General features: G+C 44.9%; 2 protein-coding genes across 12 annotated transcripts in view; one reads left to right on the top strand and one right to left on the bottom strand.

The window, feature by feature from the left end:
• Nucleotides 1-13775, bottom strand: part of LOC110523075 (protein Hook homolog 3) — a 90502-nt gene extending 76727 nt beyond the window's left edge. For 5 of the 9 annotated variants that reach the window (XR_016495839.1, XR_016495840.1, XR_016495841.1 and 2 more), the window contains exon 1: nt 13368-13775. Coding sequence is in view for 4 of the 9 variants with exons in the window: in XM_090233602.1 (XP_090089728.1) it covers nt 13368-13424 (57 nt within the window). In the remaining 5 variants the exon portion in view is untranslated. The remainder of the gene's footprint in view (nt 1-13367) is intronic. The other 4 variants (XR_016495837.1, XR_016495838.1, XM_090233600.1 and 1 more) reach the window with 1 other exon arrangement.
• Nucleotides 13677-22132, top strand: LOC110523084 (E3 ubiquitin-protein ligase RNF170). 3 transcript variants are annotated; one of them, XM_090233605.1, is made up of 8 exons: nt 13960-14009; nt 15079-15154; nt 18802-18968; nt 19179-19257; nt 19770-19881; nt 20039-20112; nt 20363-20494; nt 21537-22132. In XM_090233605.1, the coding sequence occupies exons 3-8, from the start codon at nt 18826-18828 to the stop codon at nt 21804-21806; spliced, it is 810 nt and encodes a 269-aa protein (XP_090089731.1). In that variant the 5' UTR covers nt 13960-14009; nt 15079-15154; nt 18802-18825; the 3' UTR covers nt 21807-22132. The 3 variants fall into 3 exon arrangements, with proteins under 3 accessions (XP_090089730.1, XP_090089731.1, XP_090089732.1); XM_090233604.1 differs by lacking the exon at nt 15079-15154 and having other exon boundaries at nt 13677-14009; XM_090233606.1 differs by lacking the exons at nt 13960-14009; nt 15079-15154 and adding an exon at nt 17959-18089.
• The last annotated feature ends 445 nt before the right edge of the window (nt 22133-22577 follow it).

Below are 22577 nucleotides of genomic sequence, written 5' to 3'. Positions count from 1 at the left end.
GGAGACCGAGACCATTGACCAGACCAATAACTACATGTACTTCTGTTCAGTTGAGTGTTTTTGAGATGATCTGCATAATGAAAAGGGCTATATAAACTAAATATATTATTATTACTACCTAGTAAAAGGGTAGGTTAGCCTTTGAGGCTAATATTTAATGTTATAGGCTATGTTTAGGCTGTTTTACATTAAAATACCAAGCGTATATCACTGAATCCTGCTGTACAGGCACACTAAGGTTAAGAGCTATAAATAGTCTACAGACTTACCTCACCACCAAGGATGTGTGGTGACCTACTGCTGCAACCCCGATCAGAGTCAGAGGCCTACAGCTGCAACCCTGATCAGAGTAGGACTACTGCTGCAACCCCGATCAGAGTCAGAGGACTACTGCTGCAACCCTGATCAGAGTAGGACTACTGCTGCAACCCTGATCAGAGTAGGACTACTGCTGCAACCCTGATCAGAGTAGGACTACTGCTGCAACCCTGATCAGAGTAGGACTACTGCTGCAACCCTGATCAGAGTAGGCCTACTGCTGCAACCCCGATCAGAGTAGGACTACTGCTGCAACCCTGATCAGAGTAGGACTACTGCTGCAACCCTGATCAGAGTAGGACTACTGCTGCAACCCTGATCAGAGTCAGAGGCATACAGCTGCAACCCTGATCAGAGTAGGACTACTGCTGCAACCCCGATCAGAGTAGGCCTACTGCTGCAACCCCGATCAGAGTCAGAGGCCTACTGCTGCAACCCTGATCAGAGTAGGACTACTGCTGCAACCCTGATCAGAGTAGGACTACTGCTGCAACCCTGATCAGAGTAGGACTACTGCTGCAACCCTGATCAGAGTCAGAGGCCTACTGCTGCAACCCTGATCAGAGTAGGACTACTGCTGCAACCCTGATCAGAGTAGAGGTCTATAGCTGCAACCCTGATCAGAGTAGGACTACTGCTGCAACCCTGATCAGAGTAGGACTACTGCTGTAACCCTGATCAGAGTAGGACTACTGCTGCAACCCCGATCAGAGTAGGACTACTGCTGCAACCCTGATCAGAGTAGAGGTCTGTAGCTGCAACCCTGCTCAGAGTAGGACTACTGCTGCAACCCTGATCAGAGTAGAGGCCTACAGCTGCAACCCTGATCAGAGTAGAGGTCTGTAGCTGCAACCCTGCTCAGAGTAGGACTACTGCTGCAACCCTGATCAGAGTAGAGGCCTACTGCTGCAACCCTGATCAGAGAAGAGGCCTACGGCTGCAACCCCGATCAGAGTAGGACTACTGCTGCAACCCTGATCAGAGTAGAGGTCTGTAGCTGCAACCCTGATCAGAGTCAGAGGCCTACTGCTGCAACCCCGATCAGAGTAGGACTACTGCTGCAACCCTGATCAGAGTAGAGGCCTACAGCTGCAACCCTGATCAGAGAAGAGGCCTACAGCTGCAACCCTGATCAGAGTAGAGGTCTATAGCTGCAACCCTGATCAGAGTAGGACTAAGGCTGAAACGCTGATCAGAGTAGAGGTCTATAGCTGCAACCCTGATCAGAGTAGAGGTCTATAGCTGCAACCCTGATCAGAGTAGAGGTCTATAGCTGCAACCCTGATCAGAGAAGAGGCCTACAGCTGCAACCCTGATCAGAGTAGAGGCCTACAGCTGCAACCCTGATCAGAGAAGAGGCCTACAGCTGCAACCCATATCAGAGTAGAGGTCTATAGCTGAACCCTTATCAGAGCAGAGGCCTACAGCTGCAACCATGATCAGAGAAGAGGCCTACAGCTGCAACCCTGATCAGAGTAGAGGTCTATAGCTGCAACCCTGATCAGAGAAGAGGCCTACAGCTGCAACCCTGATCAGAGAAGAGGCCTACAGCTGCAACCCTGATCAGAGAAGAGGTCTATAGCTGCAACCCTGATCAGAGTAGAGGTCTATAGCTGCAACACTGATCAGAGTAGAGGCCTACAGCTGAACCCTGATCAGAGAAGAGGCCTACAGCTGAACCCTGATCAGAGAAGAGGCCTACAGCTGCAACCCATATCAGAGTAGAGATCTATAGCTGAACCCTTATCAGAGCAGAGGCCTACAGCTGCAACCCTGATCAGAGAAGAGGTCTATAGCTGAACCCTTATCAGAGCAGAGGCCTACAGCTGCAACCCTGATCAGAGTAGAGGCCTACAGCTGCAACCCTGATCAGAGAAGAGGTCTATAGCTGAACCCTTATCAGAGCAGAGGCCTACAGCTGCAACCCTGATCAGAGTAGAAGTCTATAGCTGCAACACTGATCAGAGAAGAGGTCTATAGCTGAACCCTGATCAGAGTAGAGGTCTATAGCTGCAACCCTGATCAGAGAAGAGGCCTACAGCTGCAACCCTGATCAGAGAAGAGGCCTACAGCTGCAACCCTGATCAGAGAAGAGGCCTACAGCTGCAACCCTGATCAGAGAAGAGGCCTACAGCTGCAACCCTGATCAGAGTAGAGGTCTATAGCTGCAACCCTGATCAGAGTAGAGGTCTATAGCTGCAACACTGATCAGAGTAGAGGCCTACAGCTGAACCCTGATCAGAGAAGAGGCCTACAGCTGAACCCTGATCAGAGAAGAGGCCTACAGCTGCAACCCTGATCAGAGAAGAGGCCTACAGCTGCAACCCTGATCAGAGAAGAGGCCTACAGCTGCAACCCTGATCAGAGAAGAGGCCTACAGCTGCAACCCTGATCAGAGTAGAGGCCTACAGCTGCAACCCTGATCAGAGAAGAGGCCTACAGCTGCAACCCTGATCAGAGTAGAGGTCTATAGCTGCAACCCTGATCAGAGTAGGACTAAGGCTGAAACGCTGATCAGAGTAGAGGTCTATAGCTGCAACCCTGATCAGAGTAGAGGTCTATAGCTGCAACCCTGATCAGAGTAGAGGTCTATAGCTGCAACCCTGATCAGAGAAGAGGCCTACAGCTGCAACCCTGATCAGAGTAGAGGCCTACAGCTGCAACCCTGATCAGAGAAGAGGCCTACAGCTGCAACCCATATCAGAGTAGAGGTCTATAGCTGAACCCTTATCAGAGCAGAGGCCTACAGCTGCAACCATGATCAGAGAAGAGGCCTACAGCTGCAACCCTGATCAGAGTAGAGGTCTATAGCTGCAACCCTGATCAGAGAAGAGGCCTACAGCTGCAACCCTGATCAGAGAAGAGGCCTACAGCTGCAACCCTGATCAGAGAAGAGGCCTACAGCTGCAACCCTGATCAGAGAAGAGGCCTACAGCTGCAACCCTGATCAGAGAAGAGGCCTACAGCTGCAACCCTGATCAGAGTAGAGGTCTATAGCTGCAACCCTGATCAGAGTAGAGGTCTATAGCTGCAACACTGATCAGAGTAGAAGCCTACAGCTGAACCCTGATCAGAGAAGAGGCCTACAGCTGAACCCTGATCAGAGAAGAGGCCTACAGCTGCAACCCATATCAGAGTAGAGGTCTATAGCTGAACCCTTATCAGAGCAGAGGCCTACAGCTGCAACCCTGATCAGAGCAGAGGCCTACAGCTGCAACCCTGATCAGAGTAGAGGCCTACAGCTGCAACCCTGATCAGAGTAGAGGCCTACAGCTGCAACCCTGATCAGAGAAGAGGTCTATAGCTGAACCCTTATCAGAGCAGAGGCCTACAGCTGCAACCCTGATCAGAGTAGAGGTCTATAGCTGCAACACTGATCAGAGAAGAGGTCTATAGCTGAACCCTGATCAGAGTAGAGGTCTATAGCTGCAACCCTGATCAGAGAAGAGGCCTACAGCTGCAACCCTGATCAGAGAAGAGGCCTACAGCTGCAACCCTGATCAGAGAAGAGGCCTACAGCTGCAACCCTGATCAGAGAAGAGGCCTACAGCTGCAACCCTGATCAGAGTAGAGGTCTATAGCTGCAACCCTGATCAGAGTAGAGGTCTATAGCTGCAACACTGATCAGAGTAGAGGCCTACAGCTGAACCCTGATCAGAGAAGAGGCCTACAGCTGAACCCTGATCAGAGAAGAGGCCTACAGCTGCAACCCTGATCAGAGAAGAGGCCTACAGCTGCAACCCTGATCAGAGAAGAGGCCTACAGCTGCAACCCTGATCAGAGAAGAGGCCTACAGCTGCAACCCTGATCAGAGTAGAGGTCTATAGCTGCAACCCTGATCAGAGTAGAGGTCTATAGCTGCAACACTGATCAGAGTAGAGGCCTACAGCTGAACCCTGATCAGAGAAGAGGCCTACAGCTGAACCCTGATCAGAGAAGAGGCCTACAGCTGCAACCCATATCAGAGTAGAGGTCTATAGCTGAACCCTTATCAGAGCAGAGGCCTACAGCTGCAACCCTGATCAGAGAAGAGGTCTATAGCTGAACCCTTATCAGAGCAGAGGCCTACAGCTGCAACCCTGATCAGAGTAGAGGCCTACAGCTGCAACCCTGATCAGAGAAGAGGTCTATAGCTGAACCCTTATCAGAGCAGAGGCCTACAGCTGCAACCCTGATCAGAGTAGAGGTCTATAGCTGCAACACTGATCAGAGAAGAGGCCTACAGCTGCAACCCATATCAGAGTAGAGGTCTATAGCTGAACCCATATCAGAGTAGAGGTCTACAGCTGCAACCCTGATCAGAGTAGAGGTCTATAGCTGAACCCTTATCAGAGCAGAGGCCTACAGCTGAACCCTGATCAGAGCAGAGGCCTACAGCTGAACCCTGATCAGAGTGTCACTGCAGGCTGGTGCTCCAGGCTTGGAAATGTAGGAAGGTTCACATAAATGTTGGTTGTTTATATTTGAGAAGAAAATACCTGCAGACATTTAGACAAATTCTCTACTTTCTGCATCCTTCTCTGGTCGTTTACAAGTCACAGAGCACGGGTTGTCATTTTACCACTACCTTCCTTTGACAATTAGACAGGCTTGAAAAAGACTACAGTTTTCTTTTGATTAGGCAGCCCTTTTCATAGTTTCCTACAAATCAAAGCAATCAAGGTGATTTGTCATCAACTAAGGTTGCATTAAACTGCAGTAACAACAGTCATTTAAAAAGACAGGAAAGATACGGTAAACAGATCAGAAAGAGAATCGACTACCGTGTGAACAGCTCTCACATTTCATGTGTGTACTGTGCAGATGATGTGCTTATGAGAGATGTGTTAAGGCGTAACCCTAATCCTGATCTATCAGATGTGACAATCGTCAGGGCCATTAGCTAGGCTGTTCACACACACACACACGTCACACCTCTCTCTGTACTGCTACTTATGAAAAATGGCTTTGCGTGAGGAGGGAGAACAATTAACTAAATGTCAAACTCAACTGCCACTTTCAAACCTTCCACAGCTACTGAATGAAATTGTGGCCACTTTGGCAAATAAATATTACTGAACTAAACCAGCTTATGAACCGTAATCGTTTTATGTGATAAAGAAGATAATTTGCCGCTTATGTTTTGGTGGTCAGTGATTAGTTTAATAATATTGTGTATTTGAATACATAGCGGTCTGTGTGGAGTAGCATAGAGGCGATGAGTGACCGCCAGCTGGCCTGGCTAGAAGAACCCGTCACAGTTGATGTTGACAAAGCTGCTGTTGGGTTTTTAAACGTAGCCCCTCACATGCGAGTTAGGAAACCCTACCCTGCCCGTGACTCTGTGTACTAACAGAGGCAAAGGTTGCGCCAGGAACACCGGTCAGCAGAGCAGGATCCCACCGCCACCTCATAAACAATGTCCACTCCGAGAAACACGAAGTGGTACAAGGTCCATCGACCTTCTTATGAAATAAAGCCAACTCCAATTTTCTTCCAAGATCGCATAGCAGTTCAGACGTCTTTTGTCCTCGTCTTGTCGTGTCCTGTATATATATATATATTTACAACTTTTTTTCACATACATTTTATTTTTATTTTCTATCAACTCATCTTCTAAACACTCTCCTGCAACCAGCCTCACCAATTTATATTTATAAAAAAGTATTATTTACCTCAGATCTGCAATCCTTCAGGAAGCTAGCCAGAAACTCCAGGAGGCTGGCCAGAAACTAGCCAGAAGCTAGCCAGGAGCTAGCCCAGAAGCTAATCAGAAGCTAACCACGGTTTGTGGTCATCGGCTGTCCTTTAGTTCGAAAATCTATCGAAAATCTATCGCCAGTTTTGTACGGCGCAGCGCGGCTCGGAACGGAACATACCGGACCAATTTTTCTCTCCATGTCCCTGGATTTCAACTGCTCTCTGGACATTCATACCCGGATCTCACAGCTAGCTAGCTGCTATCCGTGTGACAGTCGGCTTTCGTCGATTCCGGAGCAAACATCGATTGTTCCGGTGCTAGCCAGCTCCGTCAATCACGCCTGAGTCCCATCATTCACTCCTGGGCTGCAGTCACCTATCCGGACCCGTTTCACTGCCTACGCGGAGCCCCACCGGGCCTTCACAACCGGACTGCCGACGTTATCTACCTGAAGGAGATCCGGCTGGCTCCTCTGTCGCGACGTTACCGGAACGCCCATCTGCGGCCCGCTATCCGTTAGCTGTCTTTCCGGCTGCTATCTGAATAGACAATCGGACAATTTATTTATTTGAATTATTATGTTTTCTTCTCGGGCCTCTATAACTATATCTATTGTTCTTATTTTTGTTGTTGTGTGATTTGGATTAATCCCCTCTACCACACGGAACCCCACTAATCTACTGACCGAACGCAAGAGGTGGCTAACAACAGACTCCATCCTATGCTAGCTTGCTACCGGTTGGCTTGGCTAGCTGTCTAAATCGCCGTGACCCTAAACCAACCTCTCCACTCACTGGACCCTTTTGATCACTCGACTAAGCATGCCTCTCCTTAATGTCAATATGTCTTGTCCATTGCTGTTCTGGTTAGTGTTTATTGGCTTATTTCACTGTAGAGCCTCTAGTCCTGCTCACTATACCTTATCCAACCTATTAGTTCCACCACCCACACATGCAATGACATCTCCTGGTTTCAATGATGTTTCTAGAGACAATATCTCTCTCTTCATCACTCAATACCTAGGTTTACCTCCACTGTATTCACATCCTACCTTACCTTTGTCTGTACATTATACCTTGATGCTATTTTATCGCCCCCAGAAACCTCCTTTTACTCTCTGTTCCAGACGTTCTAGACGACCAATTCTTATTGCTTTTAGTCGCACCCTTATCCTACTCCTCCTATGTTCCTCTGGCGATGTAGAGGTGAATCCAGGCCCTGCAGTGCCTAGCTCCACTCCTATTCCCCAGGCGCTCTCTTTTGACGACTTCTGTAACCGTAATAGCCTTGGTTTCATGCATGTTAACATTAGAAGCCTCCTCCCTAAGTTTGTTCTATTCACTGCTTTAGCACACTCTGCCAACCCTGATGTTCTAGCTGTGTCTGAATCCTGGCTTAGGAAGACCACCAAAAATTCAGACATTTTAATTCCAAACTACAACATTTTCAGACAAGATAGAACTGCCAAAGGGGGCGGTGTTGCAATTTACTGCAAAGATAGCCTGCAGAGTTCTGTCCTACTATCCAGGTCTGTACCCAAACAATTTGAACTTCTACTTTTAAAAATCCACCTTTCTAAAAACAAGTCTCTCACCGTTGCCGCCTGCTATAGACCACCCTCTGCCCCCAGCTGTGCTCTGGACACCATATGTGAACTGATTGCCCCCCATCTATCTTCAGAGCTCGTGCTGCTAGGCGACCTAAACTGGAACATGCTTAACACCCCAGCCATCCTACAATCTAAACTTGATGCCCTCAATCTCACACAAATTATCAATGAACCTACCAGGTACCTCCCCAAAGCCTTAAACACGGGCACCCTCATAGATATCATCCTAACCAACTTCCCCTCTAAATACACCTCTGCTGTCTTCAACCAAGATCTCAGCGATCACTGCCTCATTGCCTGCATCCGTAATGGGTCAGCGGTCAAACGACCTCCTCTCATCACTGTAAAACGCTCCCTGAAACACTTCAGCGAGCAGGCCTTTCTAATCGACCTGGCCGGGGTATCCTGGAAGGATATTGACCTCATCCCGTCAGTAGAGGATGCCTGGATATTTTTTAAAAATGCCTTCCTAACCATCTTAAATAAACATGCCCCATTCAAGAAATTTAGAACCAGGAACAGATATAGCCCTTGGTTCTCCCCAGACCTGACTGCCCTTAATCAACACAAAAACGTCCTATGGCGTTCTGCATTAGCATCGAACAGCCCCCGTGATATGCAGCTGTTCAGGGAAGCTAGAAACCATTATACACAGGCAGTTAGAAAAGCCAAGGCTAGCTTTTTCAAGCAGAAATTTGCTTCTTGCAACACTAACTCAAAAAAGTTCTGGGACACTGTAAAGTCCATGGAGAATAAGAACACCTCCTCCCAGCTGCCCACTGCACTGAAGATAGGAAACACTGTCACCACTGATAAATCCACCATAATTGAAAATTTCAATAAGCATTTTTCTACTGCTGGCCATGCTTTCCACCTGGCTACTCCTACCCCTGTCAACAGCACTGCACCCCCAACAGCAACTCGCCCAAGCCTTCCCCATTTCTCCTTCTCCCAAATCCATTCAGCTGATGTTCTGAAAGAGCTGCAAAATCTGGACCCCTACAAATCAGCCGGGCTAGACAATCTGGACCCTTTCTTTCTAAAATTATCTGCCGAAATTGTTGCCACCCCTATTACTAGCCTGTTCAACCTCTCTTTCGTGTCGTCTGAGATTCCCAAAGATTGGAAAGCAGCTGCGGTCATCCCCCTCTTCAAAGGGGGGGACACTCTTGACCCAAACTGCTACAGACCTATATCTATCCTACCATGCCTTTCTAAGGTCTTCGAAAGCCAAGTCAACAAACAGATTACCGACCATTTTGAATCTCACCATACCTTCTCTGCTATGCAATCTGGTTTCAGAGCTGGTCATGGGTGCACCTCAGCCACGCTCAAGGTCCTAAACGATATCTTAACCGCCATCGATAAGAAACATTACTGTGCAGCCGTATTCATTGATCTGGCCAAGGCTTTCGACTCTGTCAATCACCACATCCTCATCGGCAGACTCAACAGCCTTGGTTTCTCAAATGATTGCCTCGCCTGGTTCACCAACTACTTCTCTGATAGAGTTCAGTGTGTCAAATCTGAGGGTCTGTTGTCCGGACCTCTGGCAGTCTCTATGGGGGTGCCACAGGGTTCAATTCTTGGACCGACTCTCTTCTCTGTATACATCAATGAGGTCGCTCTTGCTGCTGGTGAGTCTCTGATCCACCTCTACGCAGACGACACCATTCTGTATACTTCCGGCCCTTCTTTGGACACTGTGTTAACAACCCTCCAGGCAAGCTTCAATGCCATACAACTCTCCTTCCGTGGCCTCCAACTGCTCTTAAATACAAGTAAAACTAAATGCATGCTCTTCAACCGATCACTACCTGCACCTACCCGCCTGTCCAACATCACTACTCTGGACGGCTCTGACTTAGAATACGTGGACAACTACAAATACTTAGGTGTCTGGTTAGACTGTAAACTCTCCTTCCAGACCCATATCAAACATCTCCAATCCAAAGTTAAATCTAGAATTGGCTTCCTATTTCGCAACAAAGCATCCTTCACTCATGCTGCCAAACATACCCTTGTAAAACTGACCATCCTACCAATCCTCGACTTTGGCGATGTAATTTACAAAATAGCCTCCAATACCCTACTCAACAAACTGGATGCAGTCTATCACAGTGCAATCCGTTTTGTCACCAAAGCCCCATACACTACCCACCATTGCGACCTGTACGCTCTCGTTGGCTGGCCCTCGCTTCATACTCGTCGCCAAACCCACTGGCTCCATGTCATCTACAAGACCCTGCTAGGTAAAGTCCCCCCTTATCTCAGCTCGCTGGTCACCATAGCATCTCCCACCTGTAGCACACGCTCCAGCAGGTATATCTCTCTAGTCACCCCCAAAACCAATTCTTTCTTTGGCCGCCTCTCTTTCCAGTTCTCTGCTGCCAATGACTGGAACGAACTACAAAAATCTCTGAAACTGGAAACACTTATCTCCCTCACTAGCTTTAAGCACCAACTGTCAGAGCAGCTCACAGATTACTGCACCTGTACATAGCCCACATATAATTTAGCCCTATCAACTACCTCTTTCCCATCTGTATTTAATTTATTTATTTATTTTGCTCCTTTGCACCCCATTATTTTTATTTCTACTTTGCACATTCTTCCATTGCAAAACTACCATTCCAGTGTTTTACTTGCTATATTGTATTTACCTTGCCACCAAGGCCTTTTTTTGCCTTTACCTCCCTTCTCACCTCATTTGCTCACATTGTATATAGACTTGTTTATACTTTATTATTGACTGTATGTTTGTTTTACTCCATGTGTAACTCTGTGTTGTTGTATCTGTCGAACTGCTTTGCTTTATCTTGGCCAGGTCGCAATTGTAAATGAGAACTTGTTCTCAACTTGCCTACCTGGTTAAATAAAGGTAAAATAAAAAATAAATAAAAAACTCCGACGGATCAAATCCTAATTCATCTTCTAATCTTTAAAAAAAAAACACACAAAAAAACATGTCTGTGTAAAAATAACCACCAAAGCCCCTGGGGACTCGAGGAGACTATTTTTACCATCTGTTTGTGATGGAAATAAGACACGGGATGATTTTTCATTACCGTCAAAAACTATTTCTTTAAAGTTAAAAAAATAAATAAAAATACATTGGAATATTTGTTAGCTACTTTTCAGTAAATACCTTGCACTCAACTTGTGCAATACTTTTAGGAGATAAAGCAGATTGCATTCTTCATATCACCTGTCACATTAAGCTTACAGGTAAGATCCCAGTCACGTGGCGTTTGTTTACAAGCTCACAACCAGAGAAAACCGGAGCCTTGTGAGTCCCTTACTGTTGTGCAGCACGGACCAATGAATCTAGTTACAGTATGGAATTCACAACTCAATGTTGGCCAGCTAGATATGTCATAACTATTAAGTTAACTGTCTAAAATGTGCTAAATGCTGCATTTGGTTTGCTCATTTAGTAGCTAGTTATCTAGCTAGCTAGTTAGCTAAGTGGTTAGTTATCTAGCTAGCTAGTTAGCTAAGTGGTTAGTTATCTAGCTAGCTAGCTAGCTAGCTAAGTGGTTAGTTATCTAGCTAGCTAGCTAGCTAGCTAGCTAGCTAGCTAGCTAAGTGGTTAGTTATCTAGCTAGCTAGGTGGTTAGTTATCTAGCTAGCTAGCTAGCTAAGTGGTTAGTTATCTAACTAAAGAGGCCCTTCTACTGACTGAAAAACACCAAAAGAAAGATGCTCAGGGTCCCTGCTCATCTGCGTGAACGTGCCTTAGGCATGCTGCAAGGAGGCATGAGGACTGCAGATGTGGCCAGGGCAATAAATTGCAATGTCCGTACTGTGAGACGCCTAAGAGAGCGCTACCGGGAGACAGGATGGACAGCTGATCGTCCTTGCAGTGGCAGACCACGTGTAACAACACCTGCACAGGATTTGTACATCTGAACATCACACCTGCGGCACAGGTACAGGATGTCAACAACAACTGCCTGAGTTACACCAGGAACGCAGAATCACACCATCAGTGCTCAGACTGTCCACAATAGGCTGAGAGAGACTGGACTGAGGGCTTGTAGGCCTGTTGTAAGGCAGGTGCTCACCAGACATCACCGACAACAACGTCGCATGGGCACAAACCCATCGTCGCTCGACCAGACAGGACTGGCAAAAAGTGTCTCACCAGGGGTGATGGTTGGATTCGCGTTTATCTGTCGAAGGAATGAGCGTTACATTGAGGCCTGTACTCTGGAGCGGGATTGATTTGGAGGTGGAGGGTCCGTCATGGTCTGGGGCGGTGTCACAGCATCATCGGACTGAGCTTGTTGTCATTGCAAGCAATCTTAACGCTGTGTGTTACAGGGAAGGCATCCTCCCCCCCTCATGTGGTACCCTTCCTGCAGGCTCATCCTGACATGACCCTCCAGCATGACAATGCCACCAGCCATACTGCTCATTCTGTGCGTGATTCCCTGCAAGACAGGAATGTCAGTGTTCTGCCATGGCCAACGAAGAGCCCGGATCTCAATCCCATTGAGCACGTCTGGGACCTGTTGGATCGGAGGGTGAGGGCTAGGGCCATTCCCCCCAGAAATGTCCGGGAACTTGCAGGTGCATTGGTGGAAGAGTGGGTTAACATCTCACAGCAAGAACGGGCAAATTTGGTGCAGTCCATGAGGAGGAGATGCACTGCAGTACTTAATGCAGCTGGTGGCCACACCAGTTACTTTTGATTTTCACCCCCCCCCCCCCCCCCCCAAACTAATAGTGTCATATAAAGTGCTAGTGGATTTATATTCAGAAGCAAAGTAAAAACAGCATCGTTGACATCAACATAGTACACATAAGAGCATGTGCTGTATTGAACATGCAGACTGAACACTAGAGACTCCTGGTCAAGGAACAACAAATGCACACCTTGAGTGACTCAAGGGAGATGAGATGACTTAAGTAGCGTAGTAAACGATAACTATTGGACGTTACACAAGGCGAATCACCTTTAACAAAGGAAATACCATTATATTAGGTAAATTAAAAACCCAAACCGGTCCGTGCATCAATACTGGTATATCATAAAATACGGTATACCACCCAGCCCTAAAACGCTATCACTATGTACTGGTTTTAATATCGATGGTTAAATTAGGCGAAAAGGAGACTGGAGTGCCACTAAGGTAAGAGTTAGGGTTATGGTTAAGGTAAGGACTATGGTTAGGGTTAGGGACGTCCCAAGGATCCGTGATGGCATCACCAACCATATGTTACAACGCTTGTTTACGGAAGACAGAGGTGAATACTGTGCTAATTATGTATCTGAGTCTCTGAACACCTGTGTGTAACCGAAGGCAATACACCAGAAAAGTGCTCTAATTGAAGAATACTTTCGGCTTCAACTGTGTTAATCCCGGTAAAAAAAATTAAACAAATGTTTTTTTTAACAGTGTACAGTAAGTATTGTTTATTTTTTTTGCATTGTGAAATTATTTTTGATTTGATGTGAACGCAGATGGATTTATGTTTCTAAACCCATATCACAAGCGATGATTATTAACGTTTCTAAACGTTAAAACAGAGCTCACATGGAGCCATCTGTCCGCAGTACCATCATCAACTGAGAACCCAAAGGGACCGGCTGTAGAGCCGCCTTGGGCTCCTGAAAACTCGGGTTGGGCTTCGCTAGACGACTACGTTTGGCATTACAACGCAATCTAGTTAGTTCAATTTCGTCTCACAATTGTTCATCAAATCCGAGTTGAATTATTATCGGCGACCAAAGATAATACATTTGATACGTACCCATGTTAAAAGGCTGTCGCACAGTTCAACTCGATCCACAGAATTCAAGGTACTCATCGTATTTGTAGTTCAATTTAATCCACAGAGATCGCTCTTATTTATCAGAAAAAAATGACTAGACAGTCGGCTCGGCGAAATCAACAACACGTCTGATCAACTGGATTAAACAAAACGAGGATTTATTTCGACGAAAAACGCTACTCGGTTTCCCGACAGGATAGATACGGTCCCACCGCCTCTTTTCACGTATAGAAACACATACAGCGTCGAATATAAAAAGGTTATTTTATCAGTAAACAGTCACGTTGAGACACATCCACCGGTCTATCCTCTTCTGTCAAGCTTTTTTCCAACCAGCTGGGGGGAAAAGATGCCACCCTTTTTTGGACCGAAGCTCCGAGCCTGAATAAGATCAACCGTCTTTTATCAAAGTTAGTAAATTCTGAATCCCTCTCAATCATTAAATAATCGTAAGCATATAGAAAAAAGTACAAATAAATATCAAATAATTTATTCCAAGAACATTTGAATAAATACATCGGGTTGAATTTAGTGCAGGCAGTACTTGGGACGCCAAAAGCTACGTAGGCTAGAAAAAAGGACCCCTGTAAGAACATGAAAGTGGAGCAACTAATTAAAAGGGTGAGACTTTTCGCTTGTAACATATGTATTTTACCCTATTTGCAGTCTTATTGTCCATAGTTAAAACATGCGACATATATATGTGACATGTACCTCTGTGTTGTATGGTCTGTAGCTAGTTATATTTAGATATAATTGACATGTAACTATAACTCTGTGTTGTATGGTCTGTAGCTAGTTATATTTAGATATAATTGACATGTAACTATAACTCTGTGTTGTATGGTCTGTAGCTAGTTATATTTAGATATAATTGACAGGTAACTATAACTCTGTGTTGTATGGTCTGTAGCTAGTTATATTTAGATATAATTGACATGTAACTAACTATGTGTTGTATGGTCTGTAGCTAGTTCCATTTAGATATAATTGACATGTAACTATACCTCTGTGTTGTATGGTCTGTAGCTAGTTCCATGTAACTATACCTCTGTTGTATGGTCTGTAGCTAGTTCCATTTAGATATAATTGACATGTAACTATACCTCTGTGTTGTATGGTCTGTAGCTAGTTCCATTTAGATATAATTGACATGTAACTATACCTCTGTGTTGTATGGTCTGTAGCTAGTTCCATTTAGATATAATTGACATGTAACTATACCTCTGTGTTGTATGGTCTGTAGCTAGTTCCATTTAGATATAATTGACATGTAACTATACCTCTGTGTTGTATGGTCTGTAGCTAGTTCCATGTAACTATAACTCTGTGTTGTATGGTCTGTAGCTAGTTATATTTAGATATAACTCTGTGTTGTATGGTCTGTAGCTAGTTATATTTAGATATAACTCTGTGTTGTATGGTCTGTAGCTAGTTATATTTAGATATAATTGACATGTAACTATAACTCTGTGTTGTATGGTCTGTAGCTAGTTCCATGTAACTATACCTCTGTTGTATGGTATGTAGCTAGTTCCATGTAACTATAACTCTGTGTTGTATGGTTTATAGCTAGTTCCATGTAACTATACCTCTGTGTTGTATGGTCTGTAGCTAGCCCTTGAGTTCTCAACTGAAGGTATGGACCACAGTTCAATCAATTAACTACAATATCCACGCTCTATTTCAGGGTGTAGAAAATGTATTAATCCTCGCTAGCGATATGTCATTTTCTGGGGGCGACCAGACCAAATTCATATAGACATGTAAGTTATTGATCCGTCGTTGTGGTTGAACGCAGGTCTAAGAAGCGGTTGATATGTTATATCATATGTGCGCTATTTCTACGGTTCACGTTACCTTTCTGGGTCTTTTTACTTTAGGTTTTTGTACACCGGCTGAAAATACTTTTTTATTTTAAAGGACAAGCTATTTCACAGCGTTTTAAATGGTTCTCTACACTGTCTAGCTTGTCACAGGCGAACTATTTAGATTTTCTTTGCAACCAGGAAATGGCGGAGCGATTTCTGCGTTATTCACTTTCATATACAGCACCAGTCAAATGTTTGGACACGTCTATTCATTCAAGGGTTTATTTCTTTTGACTATTTTATACATTGTAGAAAAGTAGTGAAGATATCAAAACTATGAAATAACACATAGAATCATGTAGTAACCAAAAAAGTGTAAAACAAATCAATATCTTTAATAGTCACCATTTGCCTTGACTGCTTTGCACACTCTTGGCATTCTCTCAACCAGCTTTATGAGGAATGTTTTTTCCAACATTCTTGAAGGAGTTCCTACATATGCTGAGCACTTGTTGGCTGCTTTTCCTTCACTCTGTTGTCCAACTCATCCCAAACCATCTCAATTGGGTTGAGGCCGGGTGATTGTGGAGGCCAGGTCATCTGATGGAGCACTCCATCACTCTCCTTCTTGGTCAAATAGCCCTTACATAGCCTGGAGGTGTGTTGGGTCATTGTCCTGTTGAAAAACAAATGTTAGTCCCAGTAACCTGAAAGGTTGCTGGATCGAATCCGCGAGCTGACCAAGTAAGAAATCTGCCGTTCTGCCCTTGAACAAGGCATTTAACCCCCTGTTCCCTGGTAGGTTGTCATTGTAAATAAGAATTTGTTCTTAACTGGCTTGCCAAGTAAAAAAATAAATGTGCAAACCAGATGGGATGCCGTATCGCTGCAGAATGATGTGGTAGCCATGCTGTGTTAAGTGTGCCTTGAATTCTAAATAAATCACAGACAGTGTCACCAGCAAAGCCACCACCTCCATGCTTCATGGTGGGAACCACACATGCAGAGATTATCCGTTCACCTACTCTGCGTCTCACAAAGACATGGTGGTTGGAACCAAAAATCTCAAATTTAGACAGATTTCCACCTGTCTAATGTCCAATGCTTGTTTTTTTGGCACAAGTGAGTCTCTTCTTATTGTTGGTGTCCTTTAGTAGTGATTTCTTTGTAGCAATTCAACCATGAAGGCCTGATTCACCCAGTCTCCTCTGAACAGTTGATGTTGAGATGTGTCTGTTACTTGAACTCTGTGAAGTATTTATTTAGCCTGCAATCTGAGGTGCAGTTAACTCCCATGAACTTATCCCTCTGCAGCAGAGGTAACCTCTGGGTCTTCCATTCCTGTGGCGGTCCTCATGAGAGCCAGTTTCATCATAGCAGAGGTAACTCTGGGTCTTCCTTTCCTGTGGTGGTCCTCATGAGAGACAGTTTCATCATAGCAGAGGTAACTCTGGGTCTTTTTTTTCCTGTGGCGGTCCTCATGAGAGCCAGTTTCATCATAGCAGAGGTAACTCTGGGTCTTCCATTCCTGTGTTGGTCCTCATGAGAGCCAGTTTCATCATAGCAGAGGTAACTCTGGGTCTTCCATTCCTGTGGCGGTCCTCATGAGAGCCAGTTTCATCATAGCAGAGGTAACTCTGGGTCTTCCATTCCTGTGGCGGTCCTCATGAGAGCCAGTTTCATCATAGCAGAGGTAACTCTGGGTCTTCCATTCCTGTGGCGGTCCTCATGAGAGCCAGTTTCATCATAGCAGAGGTAACTCTGGGTCTTCCATTCCTGTGGCGGTCCTCATGAGAGCCAGTTTCATCATAGCAGAGGTAACTCTGGGTCTTCCATTCCTGTGGCGGTCCTCATGAGAGCCAGTTTCATCATAGCAGAGGTAACTCTGGGTCTTCCATTCCTGTGGCGGTCCTCATGAGAGCCAGTTTCATCATAGCAGAGGTAACTCTGGGTCTTCCTTTCCTGTGGTGGTCCTCATGAGAGACAGTTTCATCATAGTAGAGGTAACTCTGGGTCTTCCTTTCCTGTGGTGGTCCTCATGAGAGACAGTTTCATCATGGCGCTTGATGGTTTTTGCGACTGAACTTGAAGAAATGTTCAAAGTTCTTGAAATGTTCCGTATTGACTGACCTTCATGTATTAAAGTAGTGATGGACTGTCGTTTCTCTTTGCTTATTTGAGCTGTTCTTGCCATAATATGGACTTGGTCTTTCACCAAATAGGCCTATCTTCTGTATACCCCCCTTTTCACAACTGATTGGCTCAAATGCATTAAGAAAGGAAGAAATTCCACAAATTAACATTCTTACGCATGGCAAACCTGTAAATTGAATTGCATTCCAGGTGACTACTTGGTGAAGCTGGTTGAGAGAATGCCAAGAGTGTGCGAAGCTGTCATCAAGGCAAAGGGTGGCTACTTTGAAGAATCTCAAATATAAAATATATTTTGTTTTAACTTTTTTTTATTATTTAATTTTTTATTACATGATTCCATGTGTGTTATTTCATAGTTTTGATGTCTTCACTATTATTCTACAATTTTAGAAAATAGTTTTTTTTAAAATAACACTTTCAAATACAAAATTTGCTGTGCGAAGTGACGACCTCGGAAATGAGACATCCTCTCACTTTGCTTTTCCATTGGGCTGTTCCTTATTTCCTCCGTTTCTCAAAAATACAACTTTCCTAAACTACCTACACTAAGTATATATTTTGTGTTTGATAGCTTTCTCATAAGTGAGATATTTTTAAGTTTCAAATGTTTCCAAAACTGCGTCGCGTGTGAGCGGTGCATATTTGCGTTTTAGAAGCAGGGGCATTTCCCCTCAGAAAGCTAAAAGGGAATGTCCAATGGCAGAATGGCCGACATGTACTCTCTGTTCTAACCCAGGTCTGTAGGATATGATTAAGTGGCATGGATTTGAGTCATCAATAAGTGCTAGGCTTTGTGACCGACATGTACTCTCTGTTCTAACCCAGGTCTGTAGGATATGATTGAGTGGCATGGATTTGAGTCATCAATAAGTGCTAGGCTTTGTGACCGACATGTACTCTCTGTTCTAACCCAGGTCTGTAGGATATGATTAAGTGGCATGGATTTGAGTCATCAATAAGTGCTAGGCTTTGTGACCGACATGTACTCTCTGTTCTAACCCAGGTCTGTAGGATATGATTGAGTGGCATGGATTTGAGTCATCAATAAGTGCTAGGCTTTGTGACCGACATGTACTCTCTGTTCTAACCCAGGTCTGTAGGATATGATTAAGTGGCATGGATTTGAGTCATCAATAAGTGCTAGGCTTTGTGACCGACATGTACTCTCTGTTCTAACCCAGGTCTGTAGGATATGATTAAGTGGCATGGATTTGAGTCATCAATAAGTGCTAGGCTTTGTGACCGACATGTACTCTCTGTTCTAACCCAGGTCTGTAGGATATGATTAAGTGGCATGGATTTGAGTCATCAATAAGTGCTAGGCTTTGTGACCGACATGTACTCTCTGTTCTAACCCAGGTCTGTAGGATATGATTGAGTGGCATGGATTTGAGTCATCAATAAGTGCTAGGCTTTGTGACCGACATGTACTCTCTGTTCTAACCCAGGTCTGTAGGATATGATTGAGTGGCATGGATGAAAACAATGGAAATGGGGAGGTGGACTATTTGCTGCAAGTTGAAGACTCAATCATAGAAGGAGTCAGCAACCCGGTCTTGTTTGTGGTCGTTCTCAGTGTCACGTTCCTGTGTGGACTGGTAACTCTGCTCTGCAGGTAGGCCTGTTGTACTTCTATTCACAGCCTATGGGAATGGTGATGTTTTTGAAACCTGTTATTTAGCTTTTTTTTTTATGTTTGAGTTTCCTGTTTTTTGTTTTTAACTGATATGCCAGTGAACGTTCTTGTTAGTAAGTTGTTTTCTAATATCCTGAAAGAAAGTGTTTTTTTTTTTTCTTTCTTCATTCTACTCACGTCGACCTGCAGAAATGAGCAGCAGAACATCCACCCAGAGAACCAGGAACACGTTCGTGCCGTCCGACAGCAGCTGCAGTCTGACTCGCAGGTGAGAAGATGTTACAATGACTGCTCCCGTGTCCAGCGTCTTGTTACTTCCTTCTCCTTGAAAGTTTCACACAACACCCTTTAAAAAATAAATCTCAAATCAAAGTTTATTGCTCACGTTTTACAGGATACAGGGTGTAAACGGTGCTGTGAAATGCTTAATTTACTAGCTCTCCCTCAAAAGTGCAATACACTCTCTTCCTCTCTTACTCTCTCCTCTCTCTCTCTATTCCCCCCTCTCTCTCTCTCTTCCCCCCTCTCTCTCTCTCTTCCCCCCTCTCTCTCTCTCTTCCCCCCTCTCTCTCTCTCTCTCTCTCTCTCCCCCTCTCTCCTCTCTCCTCTCTCTTCTCTCTTCTCTCTTCTCTCTTCTCTCCTCTCTCTCTCTCTCTCTCTCTCTCTCTCTCTCTCTCTCTCTCTCTCTCTCTCTCTCTCTCTCTCTCTCTCTCTCTCTCTCTCTCTCTCTCTCTCTCTCTCTCCCCCGCCCCCCCTCTCTCTCTCTCCCCCCTCTCTCAGGAAGGTGAACCAACAGAGCCCAGGCAGCAGTTCTATACAGACATGTCCTGTCCAGTGTGTCTACAGCAGGCCGTGCTGCCTGTGGAAACCAACTGTGGACATCTCTTCTGTGGTTAGTGGGACCATATGTTTAAATACGGCATTAGGGTCTGTCGTGCTCTGTCTTTTCGACTAAGAAGAAGGAATCTGAACTAGCTACAATAAAACTGATATAGCCGTTGGATAGATGCATTCAGTGGATATAAACACATTTTTGTTGTATTTTCAAGGTTCTTGTATAATTGCATATTGGCGATATGGGACATGGCTTGGTGCTATCAACTGTCCCATCTGCAGACAAATGGTAAGACGTCTTCAAATACCTATTATAACTTGTGTTTACTGTCAATACATAGTAATACTACTCGTACATAGTGCTGAAGTTGCTACTATACTCTTGCTATGTTCTCATTTTGATTCTTAAATAAAAGGAAAATAACATTTTCAAGACAGTTATTGCACAGTACTGCAGTTGTTCTTTGTGCACTGACCCCTCTACCCTGACCCCTCTACCCTGACCCCTCTACCCTGACCCCTCTACCCTATGTGAACAGGTGACCCTGCTGTTCCCTCTCTTTCATGAGCATGCCGCCCCTCAGCAGGTACAGGATGGAACGGTTGAACCGCTCCTCATTCTCCGGGATCTCAACGACTACAACCGCAGGTTCTCAGGACAACCCAGATCGGTATGTATTTCAAATCCAATGTTTATTTGTCACATGCGCAGAATACAACAGTCTTAGTGAAATGCTTACTTTGTCTCATGCAGTCAGAGACAGATTGTCTGAGTGATTGATACATGTGTATGTGAGGGTCAATTCTCTCCCTGCGGAATAGTTAACTCGATATTTATTGAAAGCAGAGTTACTACTCACATTGAAATGCTTTGGGCTTGTTTCTCAGACCCTGAATCCCATTTCAATAGCCTATTAATTGATGATAGGCTTTACTGAAGTTGTGAGATGTTGCAAGTCAAGAAATTGAGATCCATTGTGAGATTTAGATTGCAGATAGATGGGCCTAGTGCACGGTTCTGACTCGGTCTGCATGTTGGCTGACCTGCCTGTACTGTGTCCCTCTCTCTCCGTCCCTCGCTAGCTCCATGTGTTTGTGTTCTCGGAAGTACGGAAACTAACCCGTCTCCTCCGTTCCAAAAACACTGAATCTTTAGGAGTCCATTCCTAGCCGACTCAAATCTTGACACTCAGAAATGGGAGTCGACACCAGGAGTCGAGGAGTCAATGATTTTGGAGTCGACTCTCCACAACTACGAAATCGTCGTTAACAGTTAGGAAAATGTCAGAGAAAGGCTAGCAACAGCCGTGAAGTCCTGTATGACAATACTTTGAGAAGTTAAATGCTACCTTTTTGAGATGGAATTCATATACTGTAATGGTAGTACTGGTACTTCATATAACCGTCTGAAAGAGACCAACTTGAGACTCTAAACGTTGTTGGCAGTAGTACAGCTGCATTGTGAATTCACATACCGTAATGGTAGTACTGGTACAATGCTTAACCATCTGAAAGAGACCAACTCTAAACGTTGTTGGCAGTAGTACAGCTGCATTGTGAATTCACATGGAATTTTATGATTTTTTTTCTTATCGCTTTAATGGGAAACCGATAATATAAGAAAATGGCAGTTTAAAACGTCAGGAGAAATTGGCCATTTGTCACATCCTTAGTATTAATGTCGTTACACTAAATCCTTTTCTCCCATCTCAGCTGATGGACCGGCTGCGTGACGTCCCCACGTTGCTGCGCCACCTCTTCAGGGAGATGTTCTCCGTAGGGGGCCTGTTCTGGATGTTCCGTATCCGTATCCTGCTGTGTCTGATCGGGGCTCTGACCTACCTGATCTCCCCTCTGGACTTCATCCCCGAGGCTCTGTTCGGTCTGCTAGGCTTCCTGGACGACTTCTTCATCATCCTGCTTCTGTTAATCTATATCTCTATCATGTATAGAGAGGTGGTGACCCAGAGACTGGCAGGGTGATGACACCCGTTCAGTTCGGCTGCGGGGAAATTTGATTGTGATGCAGGAGCCAGGTGGACAATATATGCCGTGGACATAGTTACTGATCGTCGCTTAGCTTCAGGTCAAAGACACAGTGAGAGGGCTCTGTTGCTTTGGACAGGAGTTCCATCATGCAGAAGTGAGGGGACTAGTTAACGGGTCTGTTGGCAAAAATGTTTCTTATTGGCAGGTTGTTATTTCATCAGCTGATGTAATCCTATTGAATATGCTAATCTAAAATGTGTGTGTGTGTGTGTGTGTGTGTGTGTGAGACGGGGCTGGGACAATAAACGGATAATTACTGACATTGCATTCCTCTTATGTTGTTGGACATATTTTTTTGTTATTTTGCTACACATTCCTGTCGATTTGTTCTAAAAACCATTTTGTTTGGTCAACAGTAATAGCCTATGAATTTAGTTTATTCCTGCTATCAAAGTATCTGCCTGTTGCTGTTTCGCTGTCGGCTGCTCTCTAGCTTCCTCTCCCCACTGCATAGGGAGGAGGGAGCCACGCATTCTGAGAAGCACAAGCGTATGACCTTTGGGGGGGGGGGGGGTAAAAATAAAATTGCAAGGGGGAAAAATACAGCAACTACTCTTCTAGTTACAGAGAGGAGTCACTGCTTTTTTTGTAAGTATATTTTCTTTTCACCTCAATGTTGAGTTCATGGCACCAGTTTACAACCGGAGCTTTAGTATGGTTTTGATGCGCCTCGGAGGAGAGAGATCCAATTTTGTAGTGAATAGG

The sequence above is a fragment of the Oncorhynchus mykiss genome, chromosome 5 (assembly GCF_057628025.1).
Source record: "Oncorhynchus mykiss isolate SJ-2025 chromosome 5, ASM5762802v1, whole genome shotgun sequence".
Lineage (NCBI taxonomy): Eukaryota > Metazoa > Chordata > Actinopteri > Salmoniformes > Salmonidae > Oncorhynchus > Oncorhynchus mykiss.
This window is presented reverse-complemented; position numbering and strand designations above follow the sequence as displayed.

Coding starts and splice junctions, on each gene's coding strand:
- LOC110523084 (XM_090233604.1), top strand. CDS start 18,826: ATGGATGAAAACAATGGAAATGGGGAGGTGGACTATTTGCTGCAAGTT. Junction 18,969..19,178: donor CTGGTAACTCTGCTCTGCAG/GTAGGCCTGTTG, acceptor GTCGACCTGCAG/AAATGAGCAGCAGAACATCC. Junction 19,882..20,038: donor CTGTGGACATCTCTTCTGTG/GTTAGTGGGACC, acceptor TGTATTTTCAAG/GTTCTTGTATAATTGCATAT.